At 38.2% G+C, this 15,884-nt stretch overlaps 1 protein-coding gene across 2 annotated transcripts in view; it reads left to right on the top strand.

Moving 5' to 3' along the window:
- Positions 1-15,884, top strand: part of CNTNAP5 (contactin associated protein family member 5) — a 1,075,483-nt gene that overhangs the window by 1,001,818 nt on the left and 57,781 nt on the right. For both annotated transcript variants that reach the window (XM_068967132.1, XM_068967133.1), the window contains exon 21: positions 4,217-4,304. In XM_068967132.1, coding sequence (XP_068823233.1) covers positions 4,217-4,304 — 88 coding nt within the window. The remainder of the gene's footprint in view (positions 1-4,216; positions 4,305-15,884) is intronic.

A 15,884-nucleotide genomic window follows, 5' to 3' on the forward strand; every position in this document is an offset into this window, starting at 1 on the left:
CTTAGATTGGTTATTCACCTTTCTGAGGCTCAGTCTATTTATCTATTAAAAAAAGGTTAAATGTTATGGGGGTGGGGTGGGGTACAAATGCAGCTGAGTTCAGTCAGTTCTGGTAACCATTGTAGGAAAGCAAGAACATAACTAAAGGACCAAGCATGAAGCCTAGTGTCCAGGGCTTACTCAAAAGAAAAGGTTTGTTCAATTTCCTTCCTTTTCCCATCTCTTTTAATCTCATTTAATGACTTGACAAGGCCACTGCTATCCTCAGTTCTAAGATCAACGAAGCTTCTTTACCAGCTGAGCCACCAGGGAAGCCCTTCTCTAGGCTAGAATACAAATTTTAGGCATCCTAAGCTTTAAAAGACTGTGATACTGCACTCTCTCACTACCTCACCCAGAGTAATTAAAGATAAAAACAACACTGAAACATAGAATGAACATAAAGAAGTATAACAAAATGCTGTATTTCTCACTGAAGACTTCAATGATTGCTTAGCCCCTATCATAAAGTGGATGTCCTAGAAATAAATGTTTATGGTAAATACCCCCCAACCCCCACCCCCTGCCTTTTGCCTTTGCTCGGTGCATTTTCTAAGCTTTTCAAATAGGTAACCCAGCACCTGAGCCAGTACTACGGGTGCCCCCATGTGCACTCACTCCACTTAAGGACTGGAATCCATTCCCAAAGTATCCCAAGCCTTCTTTGACTCATTATACCTTTGTCTCCATACCTTTACTAATACTTAAACAAGTACATCATGAGAAATGCTGGGCTGGAGGAAGCACAACCTGGAATCAAGATTGCTGGGAGAAATATCAATAACCTCAGATATGCAGATGACAGTACCCCTATGGCAGAAAGTGAAGAAGAGCTAAAGAGCCTCTTGATTAAAGTGAAAGAGGAGAATGAAAAAGTTAGCTTAAAGCTCAACATTCAGAAAATGAAGATCATAGCATCTGGTCCCATCTCTTCATGGCAAATAGATGGGAAAACAGGGGAAACAGTGGTTGACTTTATTTTGGGGGGCTCCAAAATTACTGCAGATGGTGATTACAACCATGAAATTAAAAAATGCTTACTCCTTGGGAGGAAAGTTATGACCAACCTAGACAGCATATTAAAAAGCAGAGACATTATTTTGTCAACAAAGGTCCATCTAGTCAAGGCTATGTTTTTCCAGTAGTCATGTGAGAGTTGGACTATAAAGAAATCTGAGCGCTGAAGAATTGATGCTTTTGAACTGTGGTGTTTGAGAAGACCCTTGAGAGTCACTTGGACTGCAAGGAGATCAAACCAGTCCATCCTAAAGGAGATCAGTCCTGGGTGTTCATTGGAAGGACTGATGTTGAAGCTGAAGCTCCAATACTTTGGCCACCTGATGGGAAGAATTGACTCATTGGAAAAGACCCTCATGCTGGAAAAGATTGAGGGCAGGAGAAGAGGGGGGCGACAGAGGATGAGATGGTTGTATGGCATCACCAACTCAATGGACATGAGTTTGGGTGGACTCCGGGAGTTTGTGATGGATAAGGAAGCCTGGTGTGCTGCAGTTCTTGGGGTCACAAGGAGTCGGACACCACTGAGCGACTAAACTGAACTCAACTGAAACAAAATAATTGAGTGTCATTACCTCCTTCTCACCCTTGTTTGTCATCTGATTAAAGTGGAAAGGACCAGGTAAGTTCCCTTAAAGGGAAACAGTAGGTGAGGAATGACTTCTGTACTAGAACAATTAGGTCTTCTACACAACGTGACAACATTGAGGGAATCACTTGATCTTTGGGAGCCTGAGGAAGAGGTTAGAGTCAGAATCTTACTGCTCTCTTCTCAGCAGGAAATTCCCACTCACTTTAGCCTCCTCTCCAACCTGAGTAACAAAGCATGAGAGGAGGAACCCTGCCCCCTGCTGGAAGGGGCAATTCCAGAGAATAGGTGAGAGTTCTGAGATAAGGCAGGGAGAAAACTCCTTCAAGGCAGGACTGAATCTGAGCATTAAAAGATTACAGATGGGGACCATGGGTATGAAAATCCCTGTGTAGTATCTAAGATGTAGAGGCGACCAGGGAAGCCAGAGGCATCTTGATTATGCACTGAATGCTCCATAGCCCACAAGATAGAAAGAGAATCAACACAGGATGTCTATTTATTCATTCAGCAAACATTTGTTTGGAGTTACAATAACTGGAAACAGTTATTGTAATAGGCCATATAGAAAACATATATCAATAAAATGTCCACATCTTCCAAGAACCAATAGCTTAGTGGAGAAAAATGAGATGGGGAGAGCGCACAGATCATTACAATTGTAGTTCACTCATTAAATCCTGTCCAATTCTTTGTAGCCCCACAAGTTGCAGCACACCAGGCTTCCTTGTCTTTTACCTTCTCCTGGAGTTTGCTCCAACTAGTATCCATTGAGTTAATGATACCATCCAATGAAATCCTCCTCTGTCATCCCCTTCTCTTGCCCTCAATCTTTCCCATCATCAGGGTGTTTTCCAATGAGTCAGCTCTTCCCATCAGGTGGCCAAATTATTGGAGCTTCAGCATCAGTCTTTTCAATGCATATTCAGGGTTGATTTTCTCTAGAATTGAATGGTTTGATCTCCTTGCTGTCATCACAGTACAGCATCTTAAATGCAAGGTTGGAGGTAGGAGGGACAAAAGTTACCATGAGAACAGAGAACAGGAACAATTAATCTAACTAAAGCTTCAAGGAGAGCTTCCTAGAGGAGGTGGACTCTGGGAGCATGCAAGCACTTAGAAAAGTGTCTGGCGCAGAGTAGATACTCAAATGGTTATTGAATGAATTTTGTAGAAATTCAGAAATAAGAACATACAGTGATTGTCTACCAGCTGCTCAAACATCTAGAAAGGCATGGACAAGTAAAAATAAATGCCATACTGGTGTGGTTGTCAGGCCATGTGACAAGGATTCCCTGCTATGTAATGCTGTGTGGCATTGGCCAAATTTGTGATCTCTGTGACATCATTTCCACCATTTGTACTACAGGGATAATAATGTCTATTTCACAGTATTCTAGGTAAGAATGCATTTTGAAGGATACTTTAGTATGATGTCTCATACATACCAAGTGTTCAATAAACAACAAATATTATTAAAGCATAATTCCATGTACGAAAAAGGAATAAAGCCTACAGTCACATACCACAAGTCATAACCACTTATTTCTTTCACAGCAGAAACCACTACAGGACCCAGAGGTTCCTGGAGGAGGGTCTGTCTGGGCTGGAGTGGGTGCAGAAGGAGGGTCCACCAGTGGGAGCTAGGAATACCAGGCTCCCAATCAGCTGCTCCCCAAGAGCAATCCTGGGACAGGCACACAGCTGAAGGGATGTTAGTCTTCTCTTGCTACAGATGAGCTGTGATAGAGCCTGGAAAAATTGGTAAGCTTTGACTAGGCAGAAAAACCTAGGGATGGATGAGGAACCATGCCTTGAAATGGAGAGAACAAAGAGATGGAACTGGAATTAACGTGTGTGGAAAGGAAGGTTCCCTAAAGGATGATCTTAGAAATAAAGCTCCAAAGAATCCCCCTGGTGGCTTTTATTCACTTGCAAAATGGAATTATCAGCTGTTCATGCTGGTGGCAGCTGTTCAACTAGTCTCCCCATCCCAGACTCAAACCTTTTGTCAAACTGAAATATATTCACTCAGGAAAAGCCCCCAGGGCACACCTGATTGAGGCCAGGTCAATTGGAGCAAAGGAGGAGGTAAAGGTTTGTTTTTTTTTTATATGTTTTTCTTTTATTTATTTTTTTTAAAATTAATTTTTTTTAATTTAATGTAAAGGTTAGTGGGGAGGAGGGAGAGATGGAAATGAAAACCTGCTTTCCTTTTCTTGTTAATCCTGCAGGGTCCTTCCTAAAAGGCTTCATTTGTTTGCTTCTTTGCAGCAAAGAATTTGGTGAGAAAAATCTCAGTGGGGAGATAAATACCTGTCAAAAGTTGTACAGAATTTCCCAGGGAGAAGACTTGTATGAAAGCCTTTATTTCACCAATAAAGAAAGAAAAGGTTATTTTATGTGTATTGTGGGAGAATTAGTAAGACATTTCTCATTTTTCCAGGGAGAAAAATCCCAGAGAGGTGTCTGCCCTGCCTGTGTTTTCCAGCTATTTTCAGACAGGAGTGTTTTATGCCTTGGATGTGAGGACTTCTGCTGATGCCTCTTCTGTTTTCTGTTTTCTTGCAGATGGATCATCAACTCCGACTCAGTTATAACTTCTCCCCAGAAGTCGAGTTCAGGGCTATCAGGTCCCTCACCTTGGGCAAAGTCACAGGTTTGCTGTTCTAGTCCATGTCTTTCTGGCCTTGATAAAATAAATAAAAAATAGCTTTCTTCAGGGAAAAGCAACAAGATCTAGATAATATCCAACTTGTAGGACCAGGAGTCCTGTCGAGACAGGAATGCATATGTGGAGGGGCCAGAAACTGACATTTACATCTACTTTATAGAATCTTGAGTAACATAAGTGAACAGAGCAATTCACTAAAATAATTATTTTTTACCTAATTTCTAATTAATGTATAATGTTTACTCAATTCTTTTAGTTAAATTCACATAAATTTCACTTAAAGAAATTAAGGATTTACAACCCAATTATTTAATTCTGTAAATCCTATTCTCTTTCCTAATTCACCAAAAATTCAAAAGATTGTCCTAAAAGAATAGTGGATGCTTTTTTTTTTTTTTTTTCCTACAGAGAGTTCTGTCAATTTTCATTTTATATGAAATGATGACTTTTATCAGGTGTAAGGAAGATTGAAATTTTTGTGTCTTCTTGATGAATTGAATGTTTTTTCATACTGAAGTAATATTTTTTTAATTTTAATGTATCTGTACTTCAATCTAGTTTATCTGTTATTAATATAGCTAATTCAGTTTTGCTTCAGTTAGTATTTGTCTGGCTTATGGTTTATGATTTTCCTTATTTTCCCTTTCAGTCTTTTTTTCTTTTTCTTTTTTTTTTTTTTTTTTTTTGAGCCTTATATAGGATCTTGTGAAGAGTAGACAAATACTGTATTTTCATTCAATCTGGCCATCTTCTGTTTTATAAATTGGCAAATGTAAACCCCTGTGCATTTTTGGGTTATTTAGATGGTTGGGTTTGTTTTTGCCTCTCTATTTTCTAATTGTCCAACTTTTCCTGTGATTCTAGTATGTTCTTTTCTATTCTCTCATTCACAACATAGTGCAGAAAACATTGATAGCTGGAGACATTTTAAGCAGGAATGGATTTAATTCAGGAAATTGCTTGCTTACAAAATTGTGACAGCACTTACAGTGTGCATTCCTATTAGTCTTTTGGAGTGACTCCCCAGCAGTTCTGAGGTGATGAATGGGAAGCCATTAACTACCAAGCAGTCACTGATGCAGTGATGTGTGTTAGCATCCAACAGGCGGAAAAGCTCCCTTAAAAATGGCGGCAGAGAAAAGACTTCAAGTTACCCTGACTTTGCTGGCCAGTAGAAAAAGCTGAAAAGGTAGAAAAAATGACTCCTCTCTCACTACAGCCTTCCAGATCCATAAATCGTATCTAGTCTCCAGAACGTAATGTGTGTCCAGAAATCTATCTGCTATTAGGTCTGGAAAATGTCAGTTTTACCTTCCAAAATGACAGTTGAATGAGCCAATCAACACTGACCAACTAGTAGGTTGAATTTTATGTTTATTTCTTATTCCATTTCCCCTCCTACTAATAAGAATTATTATTTCATGCAGACACTGCTTTTTTGACTCACCAGTGTAGTCACTAATTTGTTGTTCCAAAACCTTTTACTTTCTGCCAGGTTTAATTTCCTTCTTTCTGATGTAAATTGTTTTGATTTTTTTTCTGTATAAGTGGTTCTTTATCTGAAAATAAGTCTTTCATTTTTCACCTTTATTCCTGGAAGATAATTTTGCTAGACATGTGATTCAACATTGAAGAACACCTTTCCCTTATATCTTAAGGATTTATTCGCGGGTGTGATGGAACCAGCTCACACTGGCTCATAAGAACTTGTTATACATATCCCTACACAGTTCTGCATCTGGCGATTTCACAATGGTAGTTTGAAATTGGCCAGCCTAGGAGTTTCTATTTCATGTATCTCAGAAATGCTACAAGTCAGGGTCCTTGGGGTCCTTGGCAGCCAGGTTAAACCCTCACCATCACATCACTGAAATCCACTCTTCCATCTTCTGATGTGACTGTTAAAATTCTGGCTGTCAGTCTGTCCTGTCTTTGAAAATACACTGACCACCCCCACACCCAACACCCTAAACCAATTTTTAAGGTCATTTCTTTAAATTTGGTATTTGACAGTTTTATTACCATGTGTCTGATAGTAGACTTCTATTTAATTGCCTTAGTTGATATGTTTATGTTTCTTGTATTTCTTGATTAGTTTCTATGTATCTAGTTCATATGTATTATTCATATGTATCTATTCATTAGCTCTCAAAAATTCTCAGCATCTCTTTAATGCTTCTTTCTTATTCTCTCTACTCAATTAGCTTTGACCTGCACTAGGTAAACCTCAGACTTATTCTTTTTTCTGTTAGGTGATTTTATTTTTCCTCTCCATTTTCACTGGTTTCAATGTGAATATTTTAAGTTGAATATCTTCACTTAGTAACAGGTCAAGGCCAGGACTCCTGTTCTTCAAGATGATTCAGGTACTCTCCTGGATGCAAACTTAATGTTGGCTGATGACTTACTGTCTTGGTTTTGTGTTTCTTTCCCCTAAAACATTCCCCAAGCTTAGGATCCCTCTTTTTTTTCCCAAAGCTTAACAAAATATTAAAAATGTGTTGTTTTGTTTTAATGAAGCAGAATTACTGTTTTGATTATCTGGTATATTACATGTCCCCTCATACCTAAATTTATCTTGAGCCACTGAATCCACATTTCAGAAGAATTTTGAGAGGAGAGATTTCTAGGGCTGTAGGGCCACCAAGCTTGGACTGTTTTCATGTTACCTGCTTTGCAATGGCCCCTCTAAAAACATCCTCTTAATTATAATTTCTTTCCGTTAATCTTGACACTGTGTATGACATTCCTGTGGCATTTTTGTCTTTTTAACTAAACCCCTAATATGTAAGACTGAAAGGATGAAAATTTAAAGTGTGTTATTAAATTACTGTACCTTGTACTAAATTATCTTGCTGGGTGGCTCAGTGGGTAAGAATCTGTCTGCCAATGCAGAAGATGAAGGAGATGTGGGTTCAATCCCTCTGTTGGGAAGATCCCCTGCAGTAGGGAGCAGCAACCCACTCCATTATTCTTGCTTGAGAAATCCCATGAACAAAGGAGCCTGGTGGGCTACAGTCCCTGTGGTGGCAAAGAGTTGGCTATGACTGAGCAACTGAGAACACACCAAATTATTGTGGGCCAGCTTGTCATTTTGCTTTATAAAAGATTAGGTTATTGTTGAGGAAGAGTATCCAATAAAATGTCTTCATTGGACCAAGTGTGGAAAACCCCTGCCTGCCTACCTTTCTTCCCATCCAAATGGCTATGAGCAGAGCAGAGCATTGGGATCCATAATTAGCCTCCATACTTCTGGTCTTTGAAAGGTCTGTATCTAGAGGTGAGAGAAGATAATATGAACATTAGATTCATTATTAAGGAGGGACATCTATCCTGTAGACCTTTTGGAAGAAAGCCTCATGCATCAGAAAGAACTTGGAGTAGGAATAGCTGCTGTAGGTAGGGATGGTGCAGAAATGGATATGTAGTATTTATAAGAAATGCAACCCCACGCCACAACTTTAGAAACGTCTAGTATTGTGTTGGACATTTTCAACTCTAAAACAAGTATTTGCAGGCACTTTTTCATAGTATATACAAAAGGCAAGTAAGTATAGCAAATCTGTTCCAGTTTTCCACAGTAATAGCATTCCATTGTAAAGCAACACATGTATTCATTTTCTTTCTTTAAGAGAAAAGGCAAATTCATCATTCTAGAAGGTATTTATTTAGCACCAATGATGGTTCTACATGATATGTGCTATATAGATAACAAGATGAGTAAGTATGTCTTTCCTGAAAATTCCTGCGGTATAGAGACTAGTTCATGAAAAGGGAAGACATAATCATTGATGTTAAAGTTGCATTGTGTGTGTTTACCTATGGTAAATCATGGGCTATTTTTAGGTTTGTTCCTTTGTTTACTGACATTCTTTGACTTTTAAGAAGAAAAACTTCTTGCTTCTAGTCTATTATATGAATAGATTGAAGGGAAAATAGCATTAAAAAGAAACATATGTGTTTATTTAGGGAAGCTACTCTTTTTAACAAGATCATCTTTTTTAAAAATTACTAAATTCTTTAGAAATATAGAACGCATTCCTTAGATTCAAATAGTGTGAATTACCTGTATGTTTCTATGTCTATACAATTTAGCACTGGTACAGGAACATGAACATTCAGTCAGATTTAGAAATTTAGAAAGTTTGAAACTTCTAAAAGGAACTGTGCATTTTTTTGTTTGCTTTTTATTTTTGTTCTATGTTTTTTAGTTCTAGTTTCTCTTAATTTACTGTTCCAGAGTATATAATTAAATTTAATGGCAAAGTATATATATATACTTTTAAGAAAAGTATATATATTATATATATATATATAGCAAAGTTTATATATATATATAAACTTTTATATATATAGCATTGAAGCTAAAAAATAAGGAATTTATTATCATTATTATTATTTTCTTCCTGAGCAGAGACTCTTACTATACTGCAGATTTAGGAAGCTATTACTTTTTAAAATATAGAAACATCTTCAATCTTAGATGGAAAGGAATTGTATACTGCTTTTAAACTGTAGCTGCCAGATCCCACATAGACATTCAAATGCTATTTGCACTCAGGGCATACTTATAATATTATTCATCTATCAATTTCTTTTGCCTACTTGCCAGTTTGGTAGGCTAAACCTCACAGCTGGCAGAGACATTATTCTTCTGCTCTGATGGCTGTTTGCCCAGGTAGCTTCAAAATTCACTTGGCCCTAACAAGCCATGTATAAATTGGAAGAATTTCTTCTCAATCTGCAAAAAAATCCAGCTAATCTAGGATTGCAGGGCTAGCTATGAGCACTTAGTGCTTTGGGCTTGTCCATATGAAGTGAATTCTGATTGTGTCTAGAGAAGAGGATTCTTTGACTCTCCCAAATCCCTTAGTTTTTAACATCACACCTACTGTGTCTTTTGCAATATTGAACATTGTTGTCTGAATTCCTGATTATCTTCATGTTAAATCAGTTTTCAAGCATTTTGTAGGTGAAGAGGTATGGCTGCCATTTTTAGACAATGCAGCAAAATTTATGCATATAAATGAAAGGTGGATATTTCAAAGTATTTGTTTTGTAAGACTGTACTCTTTTTTTCTTAATTTTCTAAATAGTTGGGCCCTCCATCTGATTAAAAACTGGTGCAAATGATATTAAATTTAAAAGCAAAATTACAGAGTGAAAGATGCACAGCTTTTTAGAGACTAACTCATGTTTGGGTTTCTTACTGTTGTATGCCCATTGTGAACTGTCAAATCTGTCTACAGTCCCTTGTCAGTAAAATGAGGATGGTAGCATTTAATTCTGGAGAAAGCAATGGCACCCCACTCTGGTACTCCTGCCTGGAAAATCCCATGGATGGAGGAGCCTGGTAGGCTGCAGTCCATCGGGTCGCTAGGAGTTGAACACGACTGAGCGACTTCACTTTCACTTTGCACTTTCATGCATTGGAGAAGGAAATGGCAACCCACTCCAGTACTCTTGCCTGGAGAATCCCAGGGACGAGGAAGCCTGGTGGGCTGCCATCTCTGGGGTCACACAGAGTTGGACACAACTGAAGCAACTTAGCAGCAGCAGCAGCAGCATTTAATTCATAGATCTGAGTAAGCTTTCCATAAGACACTATATACAAAGTATTTGAAGTATTTGATATTTAGCACATGCTCCATACATGTTAGAAGCTTTTGATTTTTGAAGATCATGGCAAAATAGAGGATAACTGTGTTTTGCTTTGTTTCTAGTTTTATTTTAATGAGTCTAGAAAAGTTGTTATAAAGGTAACTTCCTCCACAAAATGGACTCAAATGCATTCTAAAAGAGCAATTCTGAACCATGAGGAGCCTTGAAGATGGGAGTGTGAGTTAAGACTGTTTTAATGGTATATCAATGTTAACCAGTTTAAACAGTGACCATGAGATAGTTGGTTAAAATGGAAGCTTCAGAGTGTAAGTTTTGCTTCAAGCACAGCTGGGTTTAGGAGTTCAAATGTGATGGTGATGAAGCCTTTGTCTGTCTGTCTGTCCGCTTTCCACCTCGGACCCTCTTTACCTCTCTATGGGACTTTATTCTCAGGCAGAATATCAAAGGTAACACAAGTGGAATCAGCAGTTCCATGCTTCATCACTACTATTTCAACAGCCCTGGTGGAAAGCATCTCACTTCTAAAATTTCCAGAAAAAATCCTGGATTGAATCTCAAAGGAGCAATTTGTGTCAAGTGACAGTTGCAGATGATGACAGTGTCCAAGGGATTGGGGATACATTGAGTGGTTGTGATTGGATTATGCACCCGACTATGGTTCTGCATGGGGTGAAGGGTTCAGGTCAATATCAACCACACATATTAAGAATAAGGAGTTGCTTATTTCTCAAAAGGAAACCAAAGTATTCTTGCTAGAGAGGACGAATCAACAATAATCCATTAGCAGCATTGGTTTCTTCATTCACATTGTGCTACCTCTTTTCACTAGGAGAGATAGACTTGGAGTTGTGAAAAATTTGGGGACTGCATTGTGTTTGTATACATCAAACAGCAGTCCAAGTGTGTTGCAACAAAAAGAGAACACCTATCCTACTCAAATTCTTTCAGAAAATTGCAGAGGAAGATAAACTTCCAAACTCACTCTATGAGGCCACCATCACCCTAATAACAAAATCTGACAAAGATGCCACAAAAAAAAAGAAAACTACAGGCCAATATAACTGATGAAAATAAATGCAAAAATCCTTAACAAAATTCTAGCAACCAGAATCCAACAACACATTAAAAAGATCATACACCATGACCAAGTGGGCTTTATCCCAGGGATGCAAGGATTCTTCAATATCCGCAAATCAATCAATGTAATTCACCACATTAACAAATTGAAAAATAAAAGCCATATGATTATCTCAATAGATGCAGAGAAAGCTTTTGACAAAATTCAACATCCATTTATGATTAAAAAAAAAAAATCTCCAGAAAGCAGGAATAGAAGGAACATACCTCAACATAATAAAAGCTATATATGACAAACCCACAGAAAACATTATCCTCAATGGTGAAAAATTGAAAGCATTTACCCTAAAGTCAGGAACAAGACAGGGGTGCCCACTTTCACCACTACTATTCAACATAGTTTTGGAAGTTTGGGCCACAGCAATCAGAGCAGAAAAAGAAATAAAAGGAATCCAAAGTGGAAAAGAAGAAGTAAAACTCTCACTGTTTGCAGATGACATGATCCTCTATATAGAAAACCCTAAAGACTCCACCAGAAAATTACTAGAACTAATCAATGAATATAGTAAAGTTGCAGGATATAAAATCAACACACAGAAATCCCTTGCATTCCTATACACTAATAATGAAAAAATAGAAAGAGAACTTAAGGAAACAATTCCATTCACCATTGGAATGAAAAGAATAAAATACTTAGGAATATATCTACCTAAAGAAACTAAAGACCTCTATATAGAAAACTATAAAACACTGGTGAAAGAAATCAAAGAGGACAATAATAGATGGAGAAATATACCACGTCCATGGATCAGAAGAATCAATATAGTGAAAATGAGTATACTACCCAAAGCAATCTATAGATTCAATGCAATCCCTATCAAGCTACCAACGGTGTTTTTCACAGAGCTAGAACAAATAATTTCACAATTTGTATGGAAATACGAAAAACTTCAAATAGCCAAAGAAATCTTCAGAAAGAAGAATGGAACTGGAGGAATCAACCTGCCTGACTTCAGGCTCTACTACAAAGCCACAGTCATCAAGACAGTATGGTACTGGCACAAAGACCAAAATATAGATCAATGGAACAAAATACAAAGCCCAGAGAAAAATCCATGCACCTATGGACACCTTATCTTTGAAAAAGGAGGCAAGAATATACAATGGAGAAAAGACACTCTCTTTAACAAGTGGTGCTGGGAAAACTGGTCAACCACTTGTAAAATTATGAAACTAGAACACTTTCTAACACCATTCACAAAAATAAACTCAAAATAGATTAAAGATCTAAATGTAAGACCAGAAACTATAAAACTCCTAGAGGAGAACATAGGCAAAACACTCTCCGACATAAATCACAGCAGGATCCTCTATCACTCACCTCCAAGAATATTGGAAATAAAAGCAAAAATAAACAAATTGGGCCTAATTAAACTTAAAAGCTTCTGCACAACAAAGGAAACTATAAGCAACATGAAAAGACAACCTTCAGAATGGGAGAAAATAATAGCAAATGTATCAACTGACAAACATCCCCAAAATATGCAAGCAACTCCTGCAGCTCAATTCCAGAAAAATAAACGATCCAATCAAAAAATGGGCCAAAGAACTAAGTAGACATTTCTCCAGAGAAGACATATAGATGGCTAACAAACAAATGAAAAGATGCTCAACATCACTCATTATCAGAGAAATGCGAATCAAAACCTCAATCAGATACCATTTCACACCAATCAGAATGGCTGCCCAAAAGTCTACAAGCAATACATGCTGGAGAAAGTGTGGAGGAAAGGGAACCTTACACTTACACTGTTGGTGGGAATGCAAACTCGTATAGCCACTATGGAGAACAGTGTGGAGATTCCTTAAAATACTGGAAATAGTACTACCTTATGACCCAGCAATCCCACTGCTGGGCATACACACTGAGGAAACCAGAATTGAAGAGACACATGTACCCCAATGTTCATTGCAGCACTGTTTATAATAGCCAGGACATGGAAGCTACCTAGATGTCCATCAGCAGATGAATGGATAAGAAAGCTGTAGTACATATACACAATGGAGTATTACTCAGCCATTAAAAAGAATACATTTGAATCAGTTCTAATGAGCTGAATGAAACTGGAGCCTATTATACAGAGTAAAGTAAGCCAGAAAGAAAAACACCAATACAGTATACTAACACATATTTATGGAATTTAGAAAGATGGTAACAATAACCCTGTGTGCAAGACAGCAAAAGAGACACAGATGTATAGAACAGTCTTTTGGACGCTGTGGGAGAGGGAGAGGGAGAGGGTGGGATGATTTGGGAGAATGACATTGAAACATGTATAATATCATATATGAAATGCATCACCAGTCCTGGTTTGATGCATGATACTGGATGCTTGGGGCTGGTGCAATGGGACGACCCAGAGGGATGGTATGGGGAGGGAGGAGGGAAGGGGGTTCAGGATGGAGAACACGTGTATACCTGTGGTGGATTCATGTTGAAATGTGGCAAAACCAATACAATACTGTAAAGTATTTAACCTACAATTAAAATAAATGAATTTACATTAAAAAGGGAAGAAAAAAATAGTTGAGATTCCCTCTTTTAAGAAATGCTTGTTATTTTCTTTGGAACAAGTTTGTAGCTTCCAAAGAGACTCCTGGAAAAAAATATTTCATTTTGAAAGCATCAGTTCAGTTCAGTTCAGTCGCTCAGTCGTGTCTGACTCTTTGCGACCCCATGAATCGCAGCATGCCAGGCCTCCCTGTCCATCACCAACTCCCAGAGTTCACTCAAAGTCATGCCCATCGAGTCGGTGATGCCATCCAGCCATCTCATTTTCTGTTGTCCCCTTTTCCTCCTGCCCCCAATCTCTAACAGCATCAGAGTCTTTTCCAATGAGTCAACTCTTTGCATGAGGTGGCCTAAGTACTGGAGTTTCAGCTTTAGCATCATTCCTTCTAAAGAACACTGAGGGCTGATCTCCTTTAGAATGGACTGGTTGGATCTCCTTGCAGTCCAAGGAACTCTCAAGAGTCTTCTCCAACACCACACTTCAAAAGCATCAATTCTTTGGCTCTCAGATTTCTTTCACAGTCCAACTCTCACATCCATACATGACCACAGGAAAAACCATAACCTTGACTAGACGGACCTTTGTTGGCAAAATAATGTCCCTGCTTTTCAACATGCTATCTAGGTTGGTCATAACTTTTCTTCCAAGGAGTAAGCGTCTTTTAATTTCACGGCTGCAATCACCATCTGCAGTGATTTTGGAGCCCAAAAAAATTAAGTCTGACACTGTTTCCACTGTTTCCTCATCATTTCCCATGAAGTGATGGGACCAGATGCTATGATCTTCGTTTTCTGAATGTTGAGCTTTAAGCCAAGTTTTTCACTCTTCTCTTTCTCTTTCATCAAGAAGCTTTTAAGTTCCTCTTCATTTTCTGCCTTAAGGGTGGTGTCATCTGCATATCTGAGGTTATTGATATTTCTCTTGGTAATCTTGATTCCAGCTTGTGCTTCTCTCAGCCCAGCATTTCTCATGATGTACTCTGCATATAAGCTAAATAAGCAGGGTGACAATATACAGCCTTGACGCACTTCTTTTCCTATTTGGAACCAGTCTGCTGTTCCATGTCCAGTTATAACTGTTGCTTCCCTGCCATGCATATAGGTTTCTCAAGAGGCAGGTCAGGTGGTCTGGTATTGCCATCTTTTTCAGAATTCTCTACAGTTTATTGTGATCCACACAGTCAAAGGCTTTGGCATAGTCAATAAAGCAGAAATAGATGTTTTTCTGGAACTCTCTTGCTTTTTCCATGATCCAGCGGATGTTGGCAATTTGATCTCTGGTTCCTCTGCCTTTTCTAAAACCATCTTGAATATCTGGAAGTTGACGGTTCACATATTGCTGAAGCCCGGCTTGAAGAATTTTGAGCATTACTTTACTAATGTATGACATGAGTGCAATTGTGTGGTAGTTGAGCATTCTTTGGCATTGCCTTTCTTTGGGATTGGAATGAAAACTGACCTTTTCCAGTCCTGTGGCCACTGCTGAGTTTTCCAAATTTGCTGGCATATTGAGTGCAGCACTTTCACAGCATTATCTTTCAGGATTTGAAATAGCTCAACCGGAATTCCATCGCTTCTACTAGCTTTGTTCATAGTGATGCTTTCTAAGGTCCACTTGACTTCACATTCCACGATGTCTGGCTCTAGGTGAGTAATCACACCATCCTGATTATCTTGGTCATGAAGATCTTTTTTGTACAGTTCTTCTGTGTATTCTTGCCACCTCTTCTTAATATCTTCTACTTCTGTTAGGACCATACCATTTATGTCCTTTTTTGAGCCCATCTTTGCATGAAATGTTCCCTTGGTATCTCTAACTTTCATGAAGAGATCTCTAGTGTTCCCCATTATGTTATTTTCCTCAATTTCTTTGCTTTGATTGCTGAGGAAGGCTTTCTTATCTCTTATTGCTATTCTTTGGAACTCTGCATTTGAAAGCATACGCTTATTAAATAATGTTTCACTTCGTTTTTGGCCATTCCTAGTTCTTTAGCAAATAGAATATCTCGAAACCACAGCCCCTCCAAAACACAGGCCTTCCTGATTCAAAATCTGGTACTGTGTGTAATCGTCTCATATTATGTCAAAAATTTGGTTAATGATAGTTTCCCCAAGAAAGTAAAAATGTCAGGTTAATCTAATCTGAACTTTCTGTGAGAGAAGTGTTTTAAAAGATCTACAAATATCATATTTCAATAATCATTCCAACTTCCTAAATACCCATCTTATCCTTTCTAACTTAAAGATAACCAACACTGAATCGCCATTGGGCTACAAGGGATTTGTTTCTGTTT

The sequence above is a fragment of the Capricornis sumatraensis genome, chromosome 3 (assembly GCF_032405125.1).
Source record: "Capricornis sumatraensis isolate serow.1 chromosome 3, serow.2, whole genome shotgun sequence".
In the NCBI taxonomy this organism is placed as follows: domain Eukaryota; kingdom Metazoa; phylum Chordata; class Mammalia; order Artiodactyla; family Bovidae; genus Capricornis; species Capricornis sumatraensis.